Consider the following 27,803-nt stretch of genomic DNA (forward strand, 5'->3'; position numbering starts at 1 on the left):
AAAGGGCCGAGATCAGACTCGAAGCCGCATCACTTTGTGACACTAAAGAGTGAAAAAAAGTGTAAAAATGAGTGGGAAAACTTCTGTTGTATTTTCTTTCTTATTGGGTCTTTTAAAAATATTATTTTATTGCTGTTATGCCTTTATTAGAATAAAGTGGATAGAGAAGGAGACTGGGATGAGAGAGTAGGGATGACGCCCGTCGTAGTGCCGAGGTTGAAGTCGAACCCGGGCCGCCCACTTTAAGGACTATAGCCTCTGTACAAGGGGCGCACAATATGACCGCAAGGCCATCTGCCCTGTTTGGTCTTAAATTTACTTCAGCAGTGTTGGATTGAAAGGTCATGGAGACATGATTCGTTTTTGTAACTAATCTATGTAGTCTTAATGGAAAAAAACAAAATAGTCAATTTTATATTTTAAGTAAAAATGTTCAGTCAAATCTACTTTGATAAATCAATACTTTTTATTGCAGGGCTATAAGGATATTCTCAAATTGACATTGATTGGAGATTAAACTTCAAGGTCGAACTCTACTCTTTAATAAACATGAGATCAATTTACGTCTTTATCCTTGGAAAATTTAATGTATACAGTCAACACCGAATTGCTTCAACTGCGAGAGGAAACAGATTCAGCAGCAAATAAACGACCAAACACCAAATGAGCAACCATGCGGGTAATATGGGCGCTGATCACTACTATTTTTCTGCTCTCAAACGCTGCAGGCTACGTTCACTCCGTCTCGTTTCAAGGTTAGAGAGTGAGGAGAACGGTGTCAACCATTCTGTGCGGCATGCATCAGTGCATCACGTGAGGTGTAGTAACCATGACAGATGTCTGAAACATGACATCTAAATGGATCATATATAAAACATATGGCAGTAGTTGTTTGGCTGACGTTGAGAAACCTGCAGGCTTCAAGTCAGAACGGGAAAACAGACGTAAAAGAACAATCCAGCTCCTATGATGAGGGGCTTTTTGGTAAGAATTTCCTCTCCATGATTCACCTTAAAGGGGACGCAGATGATGATGAGTACGCATCAAAGCGGGAAATGTATTTGGAAAGATGGCAGCCCCATAAAAGCACATGTATAAATTATATGGCAGCTATGAATACAAATGCACCCAGTTAAGCAAATCAAACATGATCAAATAAAAAAAAGAAAACGTCTGTCTTGTCAAAGAAAAAGCTCTCAGACAAAACGCTGACTGAAATCTAATTCCAGCTGTATCACTGCAGACGCTTGTCAAACAACCGTAGGATGATAGTACAATACAAGCTGCACTGATAATAAAAAAACACAAGATGAATGCAGGACAGGAGAATGGGCTTTGGTGTGTGACGTGCTTACAAAGAAAACTAAATCCTGTAAAGATTCCTCAGACAATGTAAGAGGTAAATGTCATGAAAATAAAGACGTGTGTCATAAGGTCCACAGGTCAGCTGGAGACAGAGCTCTGAATCTGACTGAATTGTTTATTACGGCTAACAGGTCTCCTGCTACAGCACACATGTGTCAGCCATGTAAACAGAGATATGGTGCCTTCATATGGGGTCGTGTTTACTGTATTCATGAGCAGAGACCGGACCCCTTTCTTATGGTTTTAGTGACAGTCGAAGTCGAAATGTTTCTGAAAGCCAGAAATGAGGTTCGAAAAAAATGTATTTGACTTTAACTTTAATTTCAAAGTTTGTCGTATGTCCCATCTGTTAACATGGAGGAGAACGGTTTAATGACCTACACTGCAGCCGGGCACTAGCTAGCGTTGGCTTCACTTTTTCGGGAGCTGTCATGTTGTCCATCTCCATATGTATTTGTAGGATTAGCTAGACAATTTTGATCAAACTAATTGTATTTATAAAAATGTCAAATATTCCTAAATTCTTCAGCTGTGATTGTCGCCAGACTCTGACAGCTTTACATTTCTCTCCTCTTTGCATTCACTTCAAAGCTCTGATTTTGCAAGAACACGTTTCACTGCTGAGTGTTATTTTCTTTTAACCCTTGAAACACAAGCCTAGAGAAGTGGTGTCCTGTTTTGAGTCATGATTGCCTTTGTCTCTGCACCAGAGAAGCTTACATTCAACCAGACAGTCTGTGCAGACAGGAGGAAATGACAGAGGAGTAAACCACTAAGTAGGAGGAAGTTGCAAAATGTGCAAAGCGAAAAAACAAACAGAGGTAGCTCTGTAGGTAAAGAGTATGAATGCAAAATGAAATAGATATTAAAGTTACCTGTTTAGTGCTATTAAAGTTATTGTGACGGCTGATTGGTGCAAACAAAAGTCCTCTAAGAGAAACACTGACAGGCTGCAAATAAGCTCTTACACAGCATTAATTAAAACGCTCTGCGATACCTGTCCATGTTCCTGCCAATTTCAACTGAGAATAAACATTTCACCTGCCTCATAGGAAGGGGAAACCATTCAAATGAGCTCTGTATGGGAAATTAAACAAGAAGGGAATGACAAACAGCTGGCAGCAACACTTGTTCTGTCTCTTTATGTGAAAAGACGACACTTTCTGGCAGCTGAGAGTGAAAATTGGGTCAGTAGCAAACAGTCAGGGGTTTGTGATTAAAGTTTACTTGAGGACCACACGGTAGTGTTGTCACGATACCAGAATTTTAAACTTTGATACGATAATAGTGAAAATCTAATGACATCGATACCTGTTTTGATACCATGGCAACAAAAATTGATGTAATCAGCACCCAATATTGGGAACTTTCTTCTTTTCAGTTATCAGAAATGGTAGGCAAGCTTCTACTCCACAATTGCAAACATCTAAGTTGCCAACAAATTTGTGCAATTTAGGCAGTGAGCAGGAGTTTACTTGCATCTTTTGACAGATGAATTCCTCTCCTGCGCACCGGTCTTATGAAACAATTGAGTGGTTTTTTAAAGCGTCTTTTTGATAGTATCGTTCATTAAAATAATTGATTGCATCGTTTAAATATAAAATCGAAAATTTTGACAACCTTACCACAAAGTCAAAGAAATTAGCAGAAAGAAATGCTAAAGTAGATTGCAGAGTATTTGTTCCAGTATTGCACAAAAGTTAATCCCACATTTTACCGAGCAATAAGAACGTTTTCTTTCATGAACAGTTGGCAGTGAATGCAACACTAAGTAACACAAAGTAAAGAAAACCTGATCTCAGATAAAGAGCTTCATTTTCAGCTGTATCTATAAGTCGCCCTCCTGGAACTCAGTGTAACTCTGACGGCAGGACAGCAGTGGTGAAACATATTTCTGACCAGTGTTTGATGTCAGGTCTGGTATGTGACACATGGATGGGTAACAAATGATGTGTCGCCCCCCTCCCCCCCTAAGGTCAGAGTCACTCAGAAAAAACAGAGTAGTACTATTACCATCGACCTACGGGCAGTTACACAAAGGCTGCCGCTGTAAGGTCGGTCATTGCCATCAGAGTGTCCGGGGAGCAGAGAGTTGTAATCCTTGTTTCTTTCTCTCTAAATGTTCACGCTTTCACACCTGAACAAAACTCCTGAAAACACTTTAAGGGGCATTGAGAAATGTTTCACTCCGACTTCATCCAAAGTTTCTCCTGCCAGCACCTTAAAGTATTTTTCTGCAGGAAGCCTGAGTGAGCTGATGTGAGAACACAGCAGGATATAATCAGGAGTATTCAGCTCGAGCGAGTGGGTGGGTGGGGGTGTGGGGTGGGGGTGTGGGGGGTGTGGGGGGTGTGGGGTGGGTGACGTTTATTCCCAGCGATGGATGCACAACCATAGACTGTCTGACACGCCACCGTTTCCATCTCTGTCCATATGATCAAACTGCTGCATTATGTTCTTGTTCATCCGTTTGTTCTTCTCTGCTCTTTTGTTGATGTTGTGATTCTGTCAAACTAAATAACATATCATTGATATAAAGGCAAAATATTCTCATTAGAGCGCTGTGTAGTGGACTTTTTTGTTGTTTTTTTGGCGACTCTCCTGCTTGGTCCCACATTTCTGCGGTGTTCTCTTTAAGTCACATCTTGCCTCATGAGACCCTCCACCCCTCCTCCCCCTCACACCAGGATGATGACCTGCTGTGAGGTGCATGTGTGAATAGCCTGATCAGGAGAATTTCAGGGGCAGTCCTCCTGATAATGAAATGATCTGGAAATCTTCTGGAGTGCACTTGTGAAAACGGCTTGTGACACCTGTGTGACTAAAAAGAAGGCCTGGGGCTGATTCATATACGCATTCTTGTGGTTTTTAATGTGAGGGGGGAAAAAAGCGCGAATATAAAACTGATAATAAAGCTGTCAGAACAACCTGAACGGCCTAATTTCCCCGAGGCTTTGAGGAAAAGAGCGCTTCATGACCTGAGATGAAAACAAATTCAAAATAGACAAAACCTAAACAAGACACAACAGGCTGCAACTGGAAGGGACGACAGGCTTGTTTGCATAAGTTATGAATGAGGCTGGGCCATACATACACTCTTGTTTCTAGTACTTTTGAATCTCAAAGTTATAAAGACGCAGCTTTTACTCAGTGGTGTCGGGGACAGAACTAAAGTTTACACTTGTACAGATTATGTAACCTCATGGTTCACACACTTTTGCATAAATCTGTGTTAAGAAGCTTTTTCTTTATTAACTGAAGTTCCAACACTGTGACAGCAAACGACTGATGGCTGACTTAACTTCACAAGATATACTGATAAATTAAAAATTGAATAAATGATGTTTCTCATGGAGGGGTGGGTTTTTTAGAGAACATTTTTTTCATTGTCTGACACTGGGAAATCCCCTCAACCCACCAAGAATCACTCTCTATATGTTTCTACACTCTGACCTTTTGTGGAGGATCAAATCGAAAAGAGAGTTTCCTGTCAGACACAAAAAGGAGAAGAAGAAGAAGAATAGTCATCTGATCTGAAAACTTTAAAGTATCTCAAGTCTTACATCTCTCACGTGGCCTGATGAAGAGCTTTAGACATTAGGTGATAAGTGACACCTACAACCTGAGCTATAATGTGATATGTGATGTGTCAACGCAGACAGGGTTAGCTAATCATCTCTGTGCTGATGTTAAACTAAAGTTATCTCTTCAATGACACATTTAATCCACGTATTGATATTAATCATTTATTTTGAACACATTGACAATCAGAAACTATGCAGTGATGAATAAATGCTAAAAATACATATATATACATATACATATATACCCACATATATTAAAATGATATTTTCACACAGACATTGAGACTTTTCATTTTGTTTCATTATATTTAAACCTCTCTTCCCTCCAAAAGTTTGCGACCCTCATAGCGCCTCCTGGAGATCACCAGGGGTCAGGACAAAGTGGGCTAGGATCATATGCTCATTGGTGGGTACTGACTTTTGTTTCTTTCAAGTTTATGTTTCTGATAAAAAATAAAGATAAAATGAGATGAACCAATTTAACACACGCAGGACATGATGATAAATATCATTTGGTTAGTAAAGTAAAAGCTGCTTCTAAATAAAAGTACATATTTAGAAAGTGCTGCACACACTTTTATAAAATCTAAGTCTGAGTCCAATACTGACCATTAAGGTATAGATATAATAAAGATCAGCCTATATGATTTAAATTTTAAAGGTAACAGGTGTCACAAAGTATCTCATAACTTTATTCAATGTTTAAAACAGAACAAGACAAATTATATTTTAGGAACAAGGAGGAAATAAAGCCTAGTATATTTATATTTTAATGAATAACAGACGACTGAAGTGGACGTACAAAACAATCTATTTTATGTCACCTCGTTTCCTGGAGTGAAATAGAACATATTGATGCATGTCCGCTTCGGGCTTCCATAATAAATCGATTAAACAAAACATATTTTTAGGGTGAGGCAATTAATTGAGTTCAATTTCAATTACAATTTTGGCTTCTCACGATCATGAAATCGAGATAATCGAGATTAAACGATTACTTTGCAGCATGACGTGTTGCGCTCGTTTGTCCAAAGGTTTCATGTGCGATAAATGTTTCAAACTATGTGTTGTTATATTTTGGTCACAAGAGTTCATCACCACTACCTGAAAAAAACACAATTAATGAATTCTTATTCATTTATTGTCTTTATTAAATATTAGTATTTTTATATATCTATATTTCTGTCACTTATTGTTTGTTTTTCAAGTGTTCAGTGTTGAAGTTTGATAAAAGCGTGTGATGCAGATGTTATAAAATCATCATAATAATCATATAATCATATAATAATCATGTTTAATAATCATGTTTAATAATCATGATCTCAACATTAATCAAAAATAATCGTGATTACGATTTGTTCCACAATCGAGCATCTCTATAAACCTTTCTTAAAAAGCGACACTGTGACTGTTGACTTTCTATTGTTTGTGCATGGCGCCCTCTTGTGGTTAATGTTATTCACGTACTTCCGCCAACGCTGACGCAAGTTCCGGTTGTGCAGCAGCCATTTTGTCTGTTCGGGCAAGTCTACCCTGACGGTAACGAACTGCAGTTCCACCTTAAGAAACAATTTAAAATGTTGCTGTAGCATTAATATTTCATCGTATCTATTGACCGATCGCTCTATACAATTTAAATCACAGTCTCAGCAGCCGAAGAGGACCCTCCTCTTGGAGATTAATCCATAATTGAGCGTGTAAAGCGCGGCTCTGCTGAGACATGTCGTGTGAAGAAAGCTACTTGGCCATCATACGCTACCTGACTGATGAACGGGAGCCTTACGCACCGGGGACTTCAGGAAACACCAAGAGGAAAATACGTAAAGCGGCCACCTGCTACGTTGTGAGGAGCGGGACTTTATTTTACCAGCGACGACTGAAGGGGCAGAATGACTTCACGGAGCTGGAGGTGGTGCTGCAGGACGAGCGGAGGAAGGACCTCATCAACGAGACACACATCACCGAGGACGGAGAACACCTGAACCAGCAGCTCACCTGGGACACCATCTCCCAGAAGTACTGGTGGAGAGGTAAGACACCGTAAACTGAGCGGACACGGTCAGTGTGAGTCGGTTAAATCAGCCGGTGTGAATAGAAAGCGTGGTGCCAAAATAAATACGCCATCCACCCGCCATAACACACAGTCACTGTGTCGCCACCTAGTGGTCATATGTGGAACTCTCTTATAGGATAGGATAATACTTTATTGATAATACTTTATTGATAATACTTTATTGATCCTCAGAGAGACAAGTAAGCTCAAAATACACATGAAACAGAATAGATAAGATAAGATAAATAAAAATAGGGGGTATATACAAGTACAAAATGAATGATGAAGTTAACTATGCAGGGAATTGAGAATTGAGACAGTATTTGCAGAGAATGACAAGATATTATTGATATCTTGATACCCTAAATTAAGGGTCATTGATATGACCCTTAATGTCTTTTCCTGTCTTAATTTATTGTCTTAATTCAGTTCACTTGAATGCACAACTATTCCCCTCATGTTCACTACAAGTCTGACAGAAACCCCCAAACCAGATCTACATACTCGTAAATCGTTTTTAATCTATTAATGTAAGAAATTCACAGGATCGTGTTTTCTCAAGTCTCAGTTCATGTTTCTTGGTCTCCTGTGACGGTAAAGATACGTATGATTATTATAACTACATATTTAGGTAATGATCTACATAATGATTATTACGCATGTATGACTATTATAAATACATATTTAGGTAATGATTATTACGTATGTATGATTATTTGATGCTTTGGAAATATTATATTTATGTCTATTATAGACATAAATATAACGCTTGTAAATTTAAATTGAATTATAATTGAATTGGTTAAAAAGAGATGCATATCATTGTTTTTGTTGATTTCATATAAATAGATGTTTATAAAAGTTGTGTTTCGGTCTGTAGAGTGACCATGTTAACTGGTGACTTTCAGCTGTAGTACTGTCTTTGTTTTATTGTAATCAAAAATAATAATCTTAATATCTAAAGTCTATGATAATGATCTCATATGTCTTAACAAACTAAAACAAAGAGGCTTTCATTATGACACTTTCCGTCACCAAGAGTTGTTGCTGTGACAACCAGAGACTCATTGCCCGCTGTGGGCCGCTCCATCACTCTGGCTTCTCTCCATTAGTCCATAGGATCCTGTTTGTGCATGTGTGTGTATATTTCAGCCTATGTGTGTGTTCATGACTTACAGAGTGTAAAAACTGAATTTCCCCTTGTGGGGATCAATAAATCTAAATCTAATCTAAAAATCTATTCAGCTGAAGGTCGCCAAATAACTTGGGTCACATTTTCAACCAAAACACCAGAATATATATATCTTTTTTTTTTTTTAGGAATAAAAATGTTTTTATGCAGACTGATACTTAACTGTAACTTTAGATGCAGATTCAAAAGAATCATTTTTAAAATGTTCACATTCACTGGGTGGAATAAAGAAAAACTAAAATTCTCTGTTAACATGCCATATATATATATATATAAATACATTTATATTTCAATATAATTAATTCATGTGCATATTGTGAACTACTGTGAATGGGATTGGTCTTAATTAGATTCTCTGATAGACAATTGATAATCATAAGGTTTCTGTTACTCAGATAAAACAAACCACATCAAGGTTATTTATTGACAATCAGAATTTCAATCAAACATTTTTGAATGTTGTCTGTCTCTTTGGGTCACGTGTGTTTTGTTTGTGTCGGCCTCAGGTATCCTGAAGAACGTGAAAGATCACATCAGAGAGTGTGTTCAGTGCCAGAGCAGACGAGGGGTCGATGACGGATCAGGAATCAGGCTGTTCTCCCGGCCGGGGAGACGCAAGGTCAACACGAATGATGAAGAGGGCGAGAGTGAGGAGGAAGAAGAAGCAGATGATGGTTTATTTCTCACTGACTCGTCAAGTCACCTGAGATCAAAGCTGGCCAAGATGGCCAAACACGAGCTGGTTTTTGTACGTGTCTCTGACATCATGTTTTAGTCTTTGTGGTTATGAAGGTGTGATACTTATCGCCCTGTGTTATGGTGTTGTGTTGAAGGGGAATTCCTGAATTGTGCTACACTTGTTAGAATAGTTTCAGTAGGTTGCTTCTGATAGTAGCTGCCAAAAAAAGGCTCCGACAGGCTCGGATTGCTTTTTGAAGTATTTGTCAACAAGTATTTATCTTTAATATTAAATGAGAAACAGGAGGAGGTCATTTAACCCTTCACAAACATGGGAGTTGCTGGTTTACAGCTGCAATGATCATCAGTTTGTTTGTGTTATTGTTTGACCTAAGTGTTTTAAATAGTAAGTTCTGGTCAAACACAAAATCTGATTAATAGAAACAAGAAACAAGCGAGCCAACCAAGCGAGGCAGCAGCAGACGAGCAACTCTTTTGTCCTCAGAGGTCAAGATGACATTTTTTTTTGCAATGGAGTCTGTCAGCGTGAAGAGCGATGTTACCGCCGTTTTCTGTGTTCAAACAGATCGTCTTAACATTCTCAGATTCTTATAATAATCAGTCACTGGCACAAAATACACACACTTTTAAGAGGCCTACTGAACACACACTCTATACACACAGTTGGTGCATTTTCTCTCAAAACTTTTTTTATACTGCAGACTTAAAAAAAGATGAAGGATCAATAAGATACTTTTGTTATTATTTAGTCATTTCAATCCCCAATATGTAAAGATAACAATACGGTTTAAAGATACTTAGATTAATCCTTTACTTGTCTTTGTTCTCTCCAGGTGGACAGTAAAGGTGAAGTAAATCAGTTCCTGCCTAAACACAGCCAAACCATGCTGGACAAACTGAACCAGCAGCGCCTCAGCAACCAGTTCTGTGACATCACTCTGCTGATCGAAGGCGAGGAGTACCGAGCACACAAAGCTGTTCTGGCGGCGTGCAGCGAGTACTTCAACGAGCTCTTCTTCGAGAAGGGCGCCGCCTCCACACATGAAGCGGTGGTCGACCTCTCAGGTGAGACTCTGCTGCTGCTGCTGCCGCTCTCTGATGACCACTTAATCACTACCTTAGAAATGCAAATCAAATCAATGAGTGGATCAGGAAAGTTGGGACGTCCATATTAAGAAAATGTTATTTAGGTCGATTGCATAATGTATTAAGTGTTTATTGTTTATTCAGCGTTGTTACCCTGAGATAACGAGATAAATAAGTGGAGATCTTAAGAAAACTACCAGAAATAACTCGTTAACAAAGTTAATAAGAATATAGAGATGCATGTCCTCTTAGTGCTTCAGTGATAGTTACTATTCAGATTTTATATTTGAGTTTTTTTCCTTGATTAAACGTGCTTCTCTTCCTCCAGGGTTCACCAAAGCAAGCTTCCTGCCACTGCTTGATTTTGCATACACGTCCATGCTCACCTTTAATTTCTGCGTGATGGCAGACATCGCCAACCTGGCGCGACATCTGCTGATGAACGAGGTCCTGCAGATTTGTGAGTCCGTGCACAAGCAGGTGGAGGCGCAGAAGCTGACGGTGTATCACAAAGGAGACGTGCACACGGTGGTGTCGAGCCAGCCGGCGGCTCAGGACGGCTCAAAGGACGAGTCTGCTCCCTACACGGTCACCATACAGAGCGACGGCCAGGCGGTGGTCACACAGGGCGGCGTGGCTGTGACAGGTGAACCGTTAGCTTTAGTGGAAGCTGCTGCTGCGGAGGCCTACATCCAGCAGCCGATGGCGGTAGTGACTGAAGCTGTGGAGGGAGACGCAGTGCAGCAGGTGGAGGCCGGACAGAGCGAAACAATGACTCTGATCGCTCACAGCGGACTAGCCGAGCCTGGAGAGACGGTCACTCTGATCTCAGCAGATGGAGCAGAGGGGGAGACGATGACCGTGGTCACTCACAGCGGACAGGCTGGAGCGAGCGAGTCCCTCGCCGTGGTGTCGGCCTGCCTCGCCATGGAGCAGCCGCAGGTCGCAGAAACGGCAGCCTTCGTTATAAATGTAGAGCCAGACAAAGTGAGCGCCTCAGAGGAGGTCAAAGCACCGTCTGAAGCAGCGACACCTCCTCAGGAGAACGCAGAGCCAACACCCACGCCCCAAAAACGTAGAAGAGGGCGACCAGCCAAGGTGAAGAAGGTGGAGGTGGAGGTGGAGGAGTTCTTGCCTCTGGACGAGGAGGATCCCTCTGCTGATGAAAGCCATGGAGACAAACTGGACATGACGTCAGATGAGCCGAACAGAAGACGACTCAGGCAGCGCTCCATAGCTGAGGGGGGGTACGCTCGTTTACACATGGGGCTGGAGGAAGAAGAGGAGGGGAAGAAAGGAGCAGTGTCACCCCGTGCCGCCACACCTAAGGTACAGAGTCACATCTAGAGCATCTTTCTTTTCTTTCTTTAAACCTAGTCCATCATTAAGTTGGTAAATGTGTCTTCTAAAAATGAAGCTTAAAGTGTTTGACAGCAGAAAGGATCCCTGCAAAGACAGGACTTCATGTCATGGTAACATCACTTCTTTCTCAAACTAAAGGTCGTTGTTACATCTCTCTCTTCAAGCCACATGACTGTTGACTAAAACAGCGATTTATCTGGCAGAACACGAGTTGCTGCTCAATCACTGCCTTCTGTCAGGTTTGTGTTTAGAGCTTCTTTTTTCTCAGTGGAGTCTGGTGTCTTTGAACAGCGACGCAAACGCTTTTTCTTGGTTCCTCTTTAATCCTTTTCACATTACAACAACCTAATGAAGCTCTGCCATCACCACGCCTTTGACTTTGACATTTAATCCATATATCCCAGTGTGTGGACTTACATTGCGTTACAGCAGGTGTTGTTTTTACGGCGCTTTTTCTCGCTGGCAGTGTTTACAACCTCAGTTTTCTCACCAGCGCTTATTGTTGCTAGGTTACTGAAGTTAACTTCCACTTTTCCCAGAGTGACTCTTAGATCTGTTTTTAAAGCTTCCTGTGTTAAATGTTTTACTTTTATTCAAGGAAGTGTCACTGAGAAAACCTGAAAGTAATGTAAATGAATGGCGTCTGGCATTAGCAGCAGCTCTGGACCTGGAAAATGTTCCATTGAAAGAAGAGTCAGGTTAGTTTCCTCTCCGCCATTGTTGTTGACAAGGCTGATATCAGAAGTCCCGCCCCCTTCTTGATTCTGATTAGATGGTGAGGGAGAAGTGACATTGACGAGCCCGGCGGTGTTCCAAAAAGTTGAACTTTTTTCAACTGAGAGCGCAGCGTCAAATAACAGCTGACACTGAGGGTGTTTTTGCACCCTGTGCGCTGAGCACTGAAGACGCTGAACTGCTTTGCCTTTGTATTGAATGTGGGCGGTTAGTGGACACGGGCTCTTCTGTGACAATTTTTACAATGACGGTGAGGCATGACTGACATAAAAGTCCAATCTTGAATCGGCAATGTAAAATGGGCTTTTGACCAAAAGGTTAATCTCTCGGGGGATCCTTTCTGTAATGCACACCTCAAACAACAACCTTAGCCTTTCACTGGCAAAAACAATCGCCTTTAGTGTCTGTGCTTTGGGGCACATTTACCTCGACTCTATACATTTCAGACACAACAGTCTCATCCTTAAGTTTTTGTACCTGCTAGTCACTTAGTCTCTTCATTATGTGAGATAGTGACCTTGATTGTGTGTTTTAGGTTGCTCAGAGGACAGGTAAGAGGGGAAGACCACCAAAGCAGCCCGTAGAGACACAAAGTGAAGGACAGTCAGTGTCTGAGTCAGGAGCAGAGCCGGACACCAGTGTGATGGAGAGCGAGGTGACAACAGAGCTCAGCACAGACGAGGCCGCGAGGAAGCCGGACGACGCGGAGACCGGGGAGAATAAAGATAAAACCTCTGCAGGGGGCGCTGTAGACGGAGAACACACCTGCTCAGAGTGCGGCATGTCCTTCCCCAGACGCTACTCTCTCATCATGCACACGCTAAAACACGAGAAGGCTCGAGGATACAAGTGCAGCGTAAGTGTGACCGTTTTGTACAACGTGTTCTTTTTGATTGGTCGTGTTGTAAATGTTGTGACCGGGCGTTTTTTTCTTTCTTGTAGCTGTGTAGCAAAGAGTTCCAGTACGCCGCCTCCCTCCGCGCTCACCTGGCGCGACACAAGCAGCAGAGCAGCCAGCGTCCCCCCGTCGTCAAACCCCCCGTGGAGCAGAGCCGCGAGGGGAAGGTGGACAGCGATCTGGACGAGAAGACGACGTCTCCTCACACGAAGAGAGAGTTTGTGTGCGACATCTGCGGGAAGACGTTACCCAAGCTGTACTCGCTGAGGATCCACATGTTGAACCACACGGGCGTCCGGCCTCACACCTGCAAAGTCTGCGGGAAGACGTTCGCCCACAAACACAGCCTGAAGATGCACCGAGCGCTGCACGACGTCACCAAACAGTTCCAGTGTCAGTACTGCAAGAAGTCTTTTATGAGCAAGCGGAGCATGGAGGAGCACACCAGCGTCCACACAGGTCAGTGCAAGTTCCCCTGAACACATCACTCTTTGTATTTGATGTCTAGACACACAGACGCTTCAGCTTTTGTTGGGTCAGATTTAGATTAGATTTAGTTTTCTCCTTCTGCTCCAATACAATGGAGGTTCATGGAACTATTTTTTGTGCTCAAATGACAGTGAAAAGTTAAATAGCTACAAAAGGCAATTATTCGGAACATTCTTTTTTGTTCATCATTTAATTGACAAGAAGCATCGTTTAAGGCTTAAGTGCTGTTCCCAACTCTCATAATGGTTGTGGAAACTGCAGTTTCTTCACGTCATGGTAAATTGACTTGAGCGTGTGAAGCACTTTTCTAGTCTTCTGACTTTTACAAGAGAAGAGAGAAGAGCTTTCACACCACAGGTCACACCTACACATTCACAAACTGATGGCAGAGTGTCCATCAGAAGTAACTAATCCCACTCATACACACTAACACGCTGCTGCCAAAGCAGCTTGAATAACTTGGGGTTAAGTGTCTTGCCCAATGACACATCGACATGTGGCTGTAGGAGCTGGGGATCGAACCCTCGACCTTCTGGTTCAGAGACGACCCACTCTACCAACTGAGCCACAGCTGCCCCACATGTCAGCAAAATATGAACCAGTATATTTTTGCTGACCAATACTGGTTAATATTTTCTGAAATCATGTAAACGTAATTATTCCTTACTTCAGTGTGTCTGTCGTCACTTTAGGACCACAATGTTAAAAATAGTCAAAGTACAGCTGGAAACAAAATGTCAGAAGAGCAGAGCTGCTGTGTGACAGAAAAAGGAAAAACTGACAGTGCAAAGAAAATGTTGCAGCTGAAAATCTCTGCGAGCACAACTAATGATGTCATTTATTTAACTTAAACAAATGAAAGTAAATTCAAAACTTGCTGGATTGCAGGAAAGCGAAATCATTTGAGTATGTTTGCTAAACGTACAGCTTTGTTTTCAAACTGTAAATCAAACCACGTGTCGAGCTGTTTTCATGACATGACATCCTTCAACAGGTGAATCAAAGTATCTCTGCAACACGTGCGGAACCACTTTCCATCGAGCCTCAGCTCTGAGCAAACACCTGAAGAAGCACCTGCCCAGACCTGACGTCCGCCCGTTCGCCTGCTCTCAGTGAGTCTCTGCAACATCTCCCTTTAAGGACTTCAAGATTCATGCTACAAGGCGTTAACTGTTCATTGTGTTCTCCCTGCAGCTGTGATAAGAGGTTCTTTGAAGCCAAAGACCTCCAGCAGCACATGAACAAACACATGGGTCTGAAGCCGTTCCAGTGTCAGGTGTGCGGGAAGTGCTACAGCTGGAAGAAGGACTGGTACTCCCACGTGAAGTCTCACAGCGTGGCCGAGCCCTTCAAGTAAGTCCACACACAACTCCAGTCTGTGCTGAGGTTAACAGCAGAGATCATTCAAAGCCTGTGGTGGTTTACAAGAAGCAGCCCGGAGGTTAGAGTTAAGTGAGGGACAGTCACACACACACACACACACACACACACACACACACTTTTCAAGCGAGCTACAGCAGATCTGTATTCTGATCAGGAGGAGAGAGCAGACGGAGGATAGATAGTTATTTATGTCACTGGTTTAGAATCGTTGAGAAATATGCTTCGTCCTTAACGATATGATCCCATTGTGATGTCTGAGCTGAGGCCACTGATGAGAAGGATTTGAGGTGGCAAGGGGGGGAGGAGGAGGGCTGCAACAACCAAGCTGACAAAACAAACAAACTGGCAGTGAAAGAGAGAACTGGTGGTGCGATGGGTAGTGCGTGCGTCCCATGTGTGGAGGCTGAGGTTCTCCAGGCCGGCGGCCCCGGGTTTCGGATGCGACCTTTGGCTCCTTTCCCACGTGTCAATCCCCCCACTCTCTCTTTCCCTGATTACCGTCTCTATCCACTGTCCTGTCTCTCTAATAGTGGCACAAAAAGGCCAAAAAAAAAAAAATTAGAAAGAGCGAGCATGTTTAAAATGTGACAGTGATGTTCAAGAAAGGCTGTGGTGAATTGTGGTTGGTTTGATAGTTAAAAGAGTAAATGCTGATTATCTCGGGAGTACTGCAGCAGGAAGGGACAGAGGGAGAGAGAAAGAGGAAGCAACATGAAGGAGAAACATGTTCAAATGTTTAAAATGAGGTTTTTTTTAATCACACTTCATATCCTCTTCACAATATTATCACAAAGCACATTTTTTTGTCTTATCATGCAGGCCTAAGAGAAAATTAGACTGCAGTATTAAATAATCAGATATTGATCATATGACTAGATATTTTGGTGTCTTTCAGTCCAAAACTGTTCTCTGCTCTCTAAATGACGAATCACTCAGATGAAACATGAAAAGTAAATCCATACATACAGACACACACATTGATATCCCTTTCTTTAAAGTTAGTACCCAGCACATCACTGTTTGAGTCCATCACTCTCGTGTTTCCTTTGTGTCCTTAAGGTGTAACGTGTTTCCTTTGTGTCCTTAAGGTGTAACGTGTGTGGAAAGGAGTTCTTTGAGAAGGCTCTGTTCAGGAGACACGTGAAGAAAGCCACGCACGGGAAGAAAGGCCGAGTGAAGCAGAACCTGGAGAGAGAGTGTGAGCAGTGTGGGAGGAAGTTCACTCAGCTCCGAGAGTACAGGCGACACCTCAACAACCACCAGGGTAAGACTCCTGAACACAGACTGTATGAGACCTGGAACCAGATCATTTCAGGTCCTTATAAAAATAATGTATTTAATTGAACCCTAATTTACAAAGTGGACATCCTGCACTATGGGAAAAGACATCAGGGATGTGATTCCTCCTAGGTTTTCTCTGGAATTCTGTGTTTTCCAAAAGAGGTGACCCATGTGAATCCAGGATATCTTTTAGAAAGCATTTTAAAAAAAGGGTTAATTAGCTGAGTCTATGTCGACCTGTGCACGTTCTTCAGAGTGTGATAAATGTTTCCTGCCAGCTCAGTCGTGCTAGTAAGTATGATCTGTTTCAGATATGCGCTCTGTTTTCGTTTGTCTTCTAAAAATCAGTGTTAAGTGTAGGCTGTACGAGTACGCTGTCACTGCTCTTTCTCACTCTCATGCTGGCGGGCCAGTGCGAGTGAGTTCCTAAGGTTATGTGGACGCTCTTTCACTTACTGTGATACCTCCCAAAAGACCTCTGGTCCAAACGTTGTGATTAAATCAAAACTTTTTGTGGCATTTGAGCGGCAGTGTGCGGGCATATCTTTGTCTCTGCTGTTTTTGTATGGCTCTGCACCCACAGTATGTGCAATACAGTAACACGCCCCTTTTTCTATTTCCTCACCAAGCAAGAATGAAATGATTTAGAAGTCCTCTTGGTCCTGTATGAATTCAGTCTGCCCCGACGCTCAGCAAGCTTCAAGGCTTACAAAGAGAACGAAATCACATCATGCAGCAGCATCATTTTCTGTCATCATGAACAAAACAGACAGCTGGTCAGCGCTGTGTCTGATCGGACGTAAATGCTCTGGAAAAAGGTATCGAAGACGGGGGTACAAACAGTGGTGAGGTCCCCCAATCCAAGCGTCCTACAGAGTAACAGCAGCGGGCTTTAGAGGGAGGAGACGAGCGCATTATGGAGAGGAGTGTACCAGAGGGGGCGAGCTGGGGGAGAGACGCGCAACCCGAGAAAAAGGAAATCCCCAGTTTAAAATGTAATGTTGGCGAAAAGAGGGAAATAAGAAGAAATAAATGTCAATGTTGAAATTCTATAGAATGCAGAGGCTGTGGATGTTCAGTTTTCTTTGGCTATAAAAAGGCAACAACAGCCTGTAGTTTAATCATGGTGTTACTCTTCCTTAACGATTAGAATATTGAATCAAATTAAAAAATAAATGCATGCCATTTATTTTTCTGTCATTTGAAACATGTAAACACATGTGGGGAAAAACGTGATCTTTATGCCTTCTTTTATTGTGCTTATGTCTCATCCTAAATACAATAACAGCAGCCTGTTGTGTGTAACACTGGTCTCCTGGATTAGCACGTTCCTTTCAAAGGTGTTAAATACAGACACCGTCACAATCACCGCAGTTCTTGTCAGGTTTGGTAAATCACAATGCGTGTACTAACTTAACTTGTTTGCATTTTCTCCTCCCAGTATTTTGCACGTTAGGGCAGAAACGCCCCATATTGAATATTCATTAAGTCAAACATACTAAATGGTCAATGCGTGTTGTTTTGCTCATTTGAAAGACGCAGTCCTCACTGCGCGCCGTTAGTAGATCAGATAACACTTTTTTTGCTGGTGGTATCAAGTTTGCACACGTTTTAAGACACGCAAACCTTTAGTAAATCTGGCCCTAAGTGTTAAGTTCCCACCTCGAAAAAAAACCCCTCAGCAGACGTGGTGAAGCCCACCACAAGCAGACGGTAACGAGCCTCTGAACTATAAGATAGAAGAGCCAGACTGATATGTTTGAACAGTGGAGGCAGAACCAGGCTGCATGAAGTCTTGTGTTTACAGAATCTTATTTATCTGATCTCTTTTTGTCTACCAGGAGTGAAACCGTTCGAGTGTCTGACTTGTGGCGTTGCCTGGGCCGACGCTCGCTCTCTCAAACGTCACGTCCGCACGCACACAGGGGAGCGGCCGTACGTGTGCCCCATGTGTCAGGAGGCCCACATCGATGCCCGCACTCTACGTAAACACATGGCCAAGTACCACGGAGACAACCTGCCCGGGAAGATCATGCTGGAGAAAGACACGCTGCAGTTCCACAACCAGGGCACGCAGGTGGAGCACGCCGTCAGCATCCTGGCGTCCGAGCTGCCCCCTGAGCTCCGCCCGGCCCAGCAGACGCCCGCAGAGGAGATCGAGACCGTGCTGATCACGGAGGAGACGGTGGAGGCCGTGGAGGCGGTGGAGGCCGTGCAGGCCGTGGATGCTGGAGCTGAAGGCTCGGTGGCGACGCTGTCGGATCAGGGCATCATGCAGGTGGTGAACTATGTCCTCGCCCAGCAGGCGCTCACAGGAACCAAACTGGAAGAAGGCCAAGAGGTGATCCAGACCATGGAGGTGGAGGTCGCTCACGTGGCCGAGGTGGAGTAACCATGACCTCCACACACAGACTGACCATAAAGTGTCTCACAGTCTGTATAAAATGTAACAGAATGTAAAAAGACAAATTATTTTTGAGAATGTAAATAATGTGAAGCATGAGAAAGAACTGTGCAGGAGAACGTCCTGCGTCTTATTGCTTTGTTCAGTGAGAAGATGAACTGAAATAAAGGTAGCAATGAAGTCACAACACTGTGGTCAAAGGAATCCATCAACTTATTGCTTTTAAAGGGCTTTATGATCTCATCAAAAGACGATTGATGACACACTTAATAACAATCAAATCGACTTTAAAAGGAACAATGGAAAAAGTTGATGCAACTCATAAAATATATTCACACACGTTCCTCACAGCACTTAAACAGGAAACATTTTGCCACTATGTTTTGGACTCAAATTTTAGCGATATTAACAGTGATCTGAGACTCATGGTGTTTCTTTAGACGGCTGGATATTTTGAGAATGTAAAGACAGGTTTTTAATTCTCAATCAGATCGCTGCAAACTTAATCCAGCGGGGCAAATCTGTCCAACTTTAAAATGCTGGAAATGAAAAAAACATGAATTCCACATTAAAAACAACATGAACAGCTCAGTCATGATTACAAAAGGAACAAATGTTTTATTTGTGAACTATTGAAGAATGTTTTTTGAGAAGGAAAAGTGCAATGTTGCCTAAGACAAAATTCATTCAAAATGAGCCTAACTAAGAAGACTTTCTTATTGAATTGTGAATACTCTATTTCTCCTTCACTACATCTCTACTTTGGTTGTTTAAGAGGTGCTACCATAGACTGTAACAAATAAGTGCATCTCATGGTGCCGCTGCATTGAATCATCAGCTGTGGTTGTTGGTTCTTTACTGCCCCTTTACAGCAAGTAAAACTGCTCTTCATTTGTCAGTTATTTTTAAATTATTGTCACTCCCGCTGTTCTGTTTGTAGGAGCTTTTTTCTCTACACTCAAAGTGAATTTATAACTTTTACTGGTTTATGTTATCAGAACAAATTCAACCTTTACATTAACTGTTCTAAAGAATATCATTGGACTACCAAAAGTGTTTAAATGTAGTTTCGTTCTCTGTCTGTGAAGTTGACTTGATGTAACTGAGGAGGGATTTCAGTGTAGCAGACTTCAATAATCACACACAAAGGAGTATTCACATGCAGTACAGCAAGTATGGATATTTATTTTAGATTTATATCAAAATACCCTTGATATATTGCAACATATTTACAACACATTGTACAAAAATAAGAAAATGCAGACTGTTTCTGCTTCCTAACGACGCTGGGTACGTTGTAAAAGACGGGCTGGTGGAGCGTGAACACACACACACACACACACAGACTTTATGCTCTCCTTTGAATGAACACTAACATTGTTTATGTGTAAAGCTACAAGACAATATTCACATCAGTTTCTCTAACAGGATGAAAATCATGCATTTTCTTTAGGGAGACTTTCAAATAAAAGAACTATACAAATTTATATACACTATATCAGAAGTTTTGGCCAGTCATCAAATGAAATAAACCTCTTCCAAAACACGGTTCATGATAATAAAAAAAAATACTTGAACAAGGCGCTCGCTGCAACAGCAAACACTGATATTCAACCACAAAGAAAAGGGACATCAGTCATTATATTTTAGTGTGAAACACTGGGTCAAGAGCATTAGGCCTATATATGGCTACATCAAATGAACGACCATCTGTCACTTAAACACACATACTTCACAACCTGACACACGACAACGCTGCGTTGGTCTCACAACAGACGTAAAAAAAAAAAAACACAAAGCAAAATATAGAAATGAAAGCAGAAAATCAAATTGCCCATCACTTGACATAATACTTCTGAGAGGAAATGTTTGAAATGTTTAAAATGTTTACAATCAACGCTGACTTCTGCCATTAATGAAAACCAGTGTAGTCGACTAACCTGAATACAACCAGAGCAGTGAAGCTGAAAGTCTGTCACGTTATTTTAAAAAAACACTTTGTAGCACACAAGAAGCCCGTTAAGCCCTGTCATGAAGGTTTGCAGTCATGCTTTACCGCAGGAATGAACTCAGAAACTGAAAGGAGGAACTGAACTGAAATCCTCAACATTTCTTAAGTGCTCTCAAGAAATCGAACATAATTAAAAGCACCTTTGAACCACAACAACAAAGAAAATAAGTGCACCATATGTGAATTTTGTTCTCAGCAGTATTTGCACTAGTACCATTATTTTTTAAATGAAATGTTCATACAGCAGGCGTGAAGTTTGAAACAAAGACTCCGCGAAGACGACGGCGGCGTTCTCACTCTCCTTCCTCCTTGATGCGCTGCTGTTTGTTACGGCGAGAATCCAGGTCGAAGGAGAAGTCGGACCACTCGTCACGCGGAGGGAAGGAGATGGTCTGGCGCAGGGTGAAGCGCACAGCGTCAATGACGCGTTCCCCCCGCGCCTCGGAGGAGCCCATGCTGACGGCGGAGGCCCCGCTGGTGGTGCGTACTATGTGGGGGGGTGGGGAAAAATCCATGGCCTGTCGGTGCTCCATGATGCCCTTCCAGATGATGTGCTGGAACTCCACGGGGATCTTCAGCCTGGACAGGTCCTAATGGTCATTACACAGGGGGGAGCGTTAGTATGCGCAGGGGGAGCCACTCTTCTCTCTAACCCATCATATGACTCGTGTTGGATAGGCAAGGGCTCACCTCCATGTTATAGTTCTCAATCTGGTAGATGTTGCTTAGGCCCTGTGCTGTGAAGTAATCCAAGCAGCCTGCGCAGCCCAGCCGTATGAGGAAGCTGTGAGGGGAGCAGAGAGCACGATCAGACTGATGTCCACTTTAACGGTCAAACAGGTGAGCTCACAGAACAAACTGACCACGGGGACTTTTTCACTGACTTAGTTTTCACAGGACAATTGTTTTTACTGCGAGTGGTAAAGAGACACAAGGTATTTGAGGCATGATACAAAATTACAGTTTAGTACAGTTCAGGGTCTGCACGGTTCCCAAATAATTGTATGATTTTCTGGACCTGATAGTTTGAGAATAGCCTTCAAAATGTATGACCAAATTCATCACCATGACAATAGATGTAAGAAGTGGTTCTACTGTGACGTCATCTGTTGGTCTGAGCTTCTGTTGTGAGAGCATCACATCAAACTGATGACTTGAAACTAGCTATTACGATAAGGAGCATATAAGGAAATGTTCACTGAGGTAATATATAATCATTAGTATATTTTAAATATGAATGACGAGGTATTGTTTTCTCAATAGTGTTCTTCTTTTTTTAATGCAAACAGAGTTGTTGCCCCCTGCTGGCCATTACAAAAAATGCACGTTACAATCGCTTCAGCTTTGACTTTTTTTTCTTCTTTTTTTTAAACAAAGAGGCTACTTTGGATTCTGAAACACAGTTTCTGGGTTTTCTGCTCTCACAGGTGAAAATGTTGCAACAGAAGATAAGAACATGCTGCATGCTGGTGGCTAAAGGAAGTCTCACATTTGATCAGGCACGTGTTGAGTTTAGTATTAAAGTGTAATCATTTCTTACTTAACATGACTGTTTCAAGGATAAGAAAAAAATGGGCAAAGAGCTCCTCCATTCTCAAAAGAACTCTAACGAGGTTATGACAAGCTCTGTATCTTAATGTTATTCTTTCCTAAACCTGCAATTATGGACCTGAACTTTCTAACATTGTTTGTGTGCATCTACTGCATTAGTCATTTTTTAGTTAATTTTACGTAAATGTAAGGTCATTTAGTTTTTTGGGGTCTATACTTGATCTGTAGTAAATAACTGTGTGACCGGTTTTAAATTAAATGTTTGCACATGCTAGTCAAACACAAGTTTCTGACTTTGGCATGCAAAGAGTAGACAACGTTTTCCCTTTTCCTACATAAGTGTAAAAACAAGCACTAGAAGTGTCCCACTGTGGATTGGTGAGGTACCTGGAGATGCTGCTGTCCATGGGGTATGGAGGAGGGGGGGTACAGTGGGAGGAAGGCACCAGGGGAAGCTGCTGCTGCAGTGCGTGTGTGGGACTCAGTGAACTCATGTCGTTCATGGGGATGTGAGTGCCCATCATAGGAGACACTGCAGAGACAAAAGCAGCTGCTGTGAGCCTTCTCTTACTGCTCTGAGATATACAGATTACGTAACGTCAACTGAAACAAATCTGAGAGGGAGGGGGGGACATGCAGAGGTTACTCTCAACATGACACATGATGCATCACAACAGGTCCTGCAGGACAGTCTCACAGGGATCACATTCTTACTGAGGAGGAAGCTTTCTGTCAGGGGGGACGAGAGGTGTTCAAGTCCCCCTCCTGCCTGCCCAGACACGTTGTCTCTACAAGTCTACTATCAGCCCAGAAGGGACGTGACGACGGGTGGAGGGGGGAGGAAGGAGGAAAGGGGGATGGTCTGAGTTAGACAGGAAGAAGAACAAAGGGGACACACTTACTGTCAGTTAGGCCTCCAGACATGCCGGACGGGGTGAGTGTGTTGCGCTGCTGGGGATTCATCAGCTGGCTGACGGAGGGCAGCTTGTTGACTTTTCCGTGAGTCGGGGAGCTGGAGCCGTAGGAGGGCTGAGACGGCATCGAAGTCCTGGTGAGGGAGAAAAGAGGGGACATTCAGGAGGATGAACGATAAAGACGTGGTCAGGGTGAACTTAAACTGAAGAGATCAAAAAGTATTCTGATTTAACACAGAAACTGAAAATAGCAGTTGAGTGAGTTACAGTCACTACATTGATTTTTAAATACTGAGGGGTTTCACCTGATACTAAGAAGACCCCCACTGATACATCAGTTGGGATATTAAGCTGCTGATAAAGGCCACAGAATGATCTGTACATGTTTTTATAAATATGCAAACTTATTTTTTACAGAAAATATAATACAGAAAAACAGAACAGCCCCACAGATTTGGGATTTCGGAGACCAAAGGGATACTAAATTTAGAGGGAAAATTCTCTGATTACAAATATGGAGGCAACTATAATGCATTTTTAACTTAAAAGAACATAGACCAATCTTATGTGGTCTGTGCAACTACTTTGCACTGATATGATGCATATGACAAGGGCACCAAGAAGGTTCCTTACTGAAAAAAAGTTCCTTTAATTCTATTTTACATCACAATTTGTCAAACAATTCTCTTCCCAACCATCATCTTCTCTGCTGTGATGCTCTGCAGTGTGATGCTCAGTAAACTAATGAAGCTGAGCGCTTTGTTGAACAAACTATCGGACAACATTTCTAAATCAAACAAAGCAATGTCTTCTTCGTTAGATTTTCTTTGAAAACGTTTTTTTTTTATCAGTATATATCAGTACTTATTATCTAAATATCTCTGATATGCTAATATTTGCAAATATTATTAGACAAACAATATATTGGTTGGGCTGGAGAAAACAATGCTTGTGTTGATTCACACTTGGTGTCAATATGCAGATTCTCCAGCAGAGGGTGCTCTGAGCCCACAGCTGGCTATACGCTCAGCATGGTCTGCACAGTCTCACAGTGGTCTGCACTTGAACTGTTTGAAAACATCAAATATTGTTGCACGTTCTTCAACTAAGTTATTTGTTCAAGAAACAACCTTTGGCACAAGTCAAGTAAAAAAATAAAAAAATAAAAAATGTAATTCCATCTCAGGTATTGAAAATATCTGCATCCAAATTGGTAATTTTTGATCATTTTTAACCTTCGAAATAATGATCAGTCTATCCTTCATCAGACTCTAAAACCGACCACACATTCTCTGATGATGAGTAGTTCATGAAAAGGACATGTTTCAAACAAAGAAAGCCATTTATTACGTACTGAAACAAAACAATGCAACAGCCACAAAAATAGAAATCTGTTTCAAACAGATCTGCTTTGTGCACATCTGCAGTTCAAACAAACTGTCCTGCAGTGATTTTATAAAACATGACCAGCATTAGCAAAAAAACATTTCTAAATAATCATTCAGTTTTTTCTTCTCCCACCAAAACATCCCAAAAATATAGATTTCATGAGTCCAGCTCTCATTGCGACGCAAAAGCACATTGACTGTAATAAGCTTCATCAGTCCACTTTCAGGCTTTGTTCCTTCGTTCAGCCGTCAGAAGAGGCTGAACAGCACAAACGTTTAACAAACGCACTCGATGCAGCAGATTACTGACAAGAATATAAAACAAAACAGGGATAGCCTGAACAACAGTTAGGCAACCCTGCAAAATATCTTTTTTTATTATGGACAGAATAAAGCATGCAAATCAGTCTTGAAGTTATCTGACAAAGGATTCATCCAGCATGTAGGGCTACAGCCTGCATGACTGCTTTTCCATGATGCTCTCAAAAACAGAAAGTTTCAGTGTCAAGTCCCCAGAATACCAGAAAAAGCAGAAAATGAGGAGATCAGAAAAATCAAAGTGGATAAAAGGAGACAGAGAGGAGTTCCGTGTAGCTCAGTACGAAGAGGAGGAGGAGGAGGAGGAGGTGGAGGAATGTGAGGCAGAGTTTCAGGAGGAGCTCCAGCGCCGCCTCTGCTCTCCTGCTGGTTCCATGAGCTGGCTACCAAGGCGGGTTTTTATCAGACTGTGAGGGAGGAACCAGAAAGAAGAGAGAGCAGAAATAAGGGCTCACTGAAAGAGGAGGAGAGACCCCGTGGAGGCCCAGACTGTCAGTAAGTAGAAGAAAAAAAACAGATGAAAAAGACCCACAGTAAGAAGTGAACAAAGTTGTTGTTTCCTAATAAATCAATCATATGCAATAATGCCACTGTCCAGAAGATGGCACTGTATGACCACAGGTCAGCAGTCTGGTGTTATTTTAAACTCATGTAGAGGAGGAAGAAAAGGCCTGAAACATTTACTGTTGACAGAACCTTTTATTTCAAAGTGTGAGGGAAACATTGGAGGAGTTGTTAATTACAGGAGAGAAGGATTTTTGGAAAATACACAGAAAACATGCATGAAAACCACAGAGGGGTATAAAAGAATTAAGCACCATGACGTGTCAATCACAGTTAGCCACACCTTAACAACCTTAACACATAACCTGCTTTATTGTCTTCTAAACCATAACATGGACCATCATTTAAAAAAGCGAACATCATGCTCTCAACTTAAACTAGTGTTTTCCAAAGTGATGAGGATAATGTTTCCTAAGTTACTACTTCAAGTTAGAAGTCAGGTCTGTTTTAGGTACACTACCAAACTATAAAGCTTCTTTCTGCAAACTGTGGAGTTGCCCCCTGCTGGTCATTATAAAGAATGCAGGCTGAGAACTTGTTCAGTGGCCTCTAACATTACAGTTGGTGATGAAAACCACAGACGGCATAAAATAAATCATAAAAAAGACTTCCTTAAATCATTCAGAATTAAAGAATTTTAAATCCAAAATGTTCAACAAATCCTCTAAAACCTTCGGTGCATCATTATTTAATTGAAATATCTGATTTTTACACGACTTTCACAAGGATTTTCTCTTTTTAAATATCATAATTTTGGCCCGACAGCGACAGGTCTGCAGCAACAAACAGAAATAAAGCAAAAACTAGCAAATGCAGCATGATCTCACAGTGCGTCTGTCTGCCAGTCTCCTAATGGGAAACCATAACATAAGCAGTAATTATCATCACAGGGCTGTCAAACTATCATTTACACCCATCACCTCTTTTCCATTGCTTATAGTGAAATGGGCGTGGACGAGGAAAAGAGTGTGTGAACATGTGCGTCGGAGACACTTTTAATTATGCTCAAGATAAATAGACGAGGCCGAGGCACGGATTTTGTTGGGTGCTGCTGTTGTGCAAACCCCTGGCAAAGCACCCAAAGGCGTAACCAGCAATCTTTTGGAAGCTTCTCCTTAACAAAGCATAGCCAGGTACATTTGTCACGTGTCATCGGGTCTGGCTCTTATCCCATGAGAAGAGAGGGGAAAAAAACAGCTCTGCTTGATGCAAGGCTCACCCTCTGAGTTACCAGCATTGAGCAAAGGCTGCTGGGAAAAACTAAACAAGAGCCATTTTAGGGCAATTATGATCAACCTTTCTTTGAAGGCAGCAATGCTTCAATGGCTGTAATAAATAGAATCAACAAATCTCATGCAAACCCTTTATCGGTGCAGCAACAAGTCAGTCATGTTAAGTCAAATCACTGCAGTTGATTCAAAACCAAAACAATTTGATTTAAGAAACGCTTCTCTGCAAACAAAGACAGAGGGTGATGTGAGGGTGAACCTCGCATGTGATGTAAGTCTGACTGAGAAACCAATGGCTTTCTTATGAAAGTAAACATGTACTCACTGTTTCTGAAGGAGATTCTGCTGCTGCTGCCTGTATGACTCTATAGTGTGCTGCGGCAGAAACTGCATGAGTTCCAAAGACTCCTTGATTTTTACCAAAATCTCATAAATTTCACGGCCTTTAATCTGTAAAAGAAACAGAAAAGAAAAGGAAGTGGTCAGTAAGCAGCTCGGACATATTCTTTAAACTGAACATAGTCATAACAAGGTCATGTCAGAAGTTAAAAACAGACTAGGACTTGTTTTAAAGGCATCTTTGGCATCATAGAGGGGAATCAAAAAGACATTTTTAAAAATAATTTGTGCATTTTATCGTACCGTGGAGTTTTGTTTTGATTTTTTCTGTCTATCTGTATTCCTATCTAAAGCTCCAAAACTAACTCAATTTGAGTTCAGAAACTCCTCCTGTAGTTTCATTTAAAAAAAAAAAAAAAAACAAGGACAAAGGTTGAAAGCAAATCCCTGAAACATTAAAGTGACACTTACAGGCAAACAAAAGACCTCCTCATCTGTAGATCTTCTCTTCTTGATGGCGGACATCTGAATGCCGTGGGAGACCTGGCGGAAGGCTGAAGAGAGAGAGAGGAACTTGTAAGTATTGTAGTTTAGTTGTGAAAGGTTAGTCTGAGGAGGAGGTAACCAAGCAGAATAGGAGGAAGGTTGCAGAAAGCGTGTTTGTGTTCGCTAAGCCTGAGGTGTTAGGGGGGTGCAGAGGTACACTGGCAGCATGTCAGCTAAGACCAAAGCTCGTCAGCCCACCACCAGCCCCAGCCCTACTTACGGCGCTTCGTACCGTCATTGCTCTTTGTGGCGTCCGTTACGTGCTGCTTGCGGATGCTGTCCTCGTCAGCCTTTCTGTCTCGGCCCGGGCAGGCGCAGATCCTAGCCTCAAAGCAGCGGCGGCCTAATACCTGACCACTAGGGGGAGACAGGGAACACACCGCAGGTCAGAAATAAGCCGACAACAGGTAAC

General features: G+C 42.0%; 2 protein-coding genes across 7 annotated transcripts in view; one reads left to right on the forward strand and one right to left on the reverse strand.

Moving 5' to 3' along the window:
• The first annotated feature begins 6,440 nt into the window (after nucleotides 1-6,440).
• zbtb11 (zinc finger and BTB domain containing 11) lies at nucleotides 6,441-18,718 on the forward strand. The gene is made up of 10 exons (XM_061030519.1): nucleotides 6,441-6,979; nucleotides 8,701-8,942; nucleotides 9,727-9,958; nucleotides 10,308-11,308; nucleotides 12,612-12,932; nucleotides 13,019-13,433; nucleotides 14,458-14,575; nucleotides 14,658-14,816; nucleotides 15,935-16,110; nucleotides 17,969-18,718. The coding sequence occupies exons 1-10, from the start codon at nucleotides 6,670-6,672 to the stop codon at nucleotides 18,517-18,519; spliced, it is 3,525 nt and encodes a 1,174-aa protein (XP_060886502.1). The 5' UTR covers nucleotides 6,441-6,669; the 3' UTR covers nucleotides 18,520-18,718.
• Nucleotides 18,719-19,680: 962 nt separating this feature from the next.
• The window catches only part of tp63 (tumor protein p63), a 35,881-nt gene continuing 27,758 nt past the window's right edge, over nucleotides 19,681-27,803 (reverse strand). For 2 of the 6 annotated variants that reach the window (XM_061030520.1, XM_061030522.1), the window contains 7 exons: nucleotides 27,612-27,748; nucleotides 27,317-27,399; nucleotides 26,832-26,956; nucleotides 22,996-23,141; nucleotides 22,481-22,625; nucleotides 21,233-21,326; nucleotides 19,681-21,132 (listed from right to left, as the gene is read on the reverse strand). In XM_061030520.1, coding sequence (XP_060886503.1) covers nucleotides 20,836-21,132; nucleotides 21,233-21,326; nucleotides 22,481-22,625; nucleotides 22,996-23,141; nucleotides 26,832-26,956; nucleotides 27,317-27,399; nucleotides 27,612-27,748 — 1,027 coding nt within the window. In that variant the 3' untranslated portion in view covers nucleotides 19,681-20,835. Of the gene's footprint in view, nucleotides 21,133-21,232; nucleotides 21,327-22,480; nucleotides 22,626-22,995; nucleotides 23,142-23,169; nucleotides 25,121-26,831; nucleotides 26,957-27,316; nucleotides 27,400-27,611; nucleotides 27,749-27,803 lie in introns of those variants that run through there. The other 4 variants (XM_061030521.1, XM_061030523.1, XM_061030525.1 and 1 more) reach the window with 3 other exon arrangements.

The sequence above is a fragment of the Labrus mixtus genome, chromosome 3, assembly GCF_963584025.1.
Source record: "Labrus mixtus chromosome 3, fLabMix1.1, whole genome shotgun sequence".
NCBI lineage: Eukaryota > Metazoa > Chordata > Actinopteri > Labriformes > Labridae > Labrus > Labrus mixtus.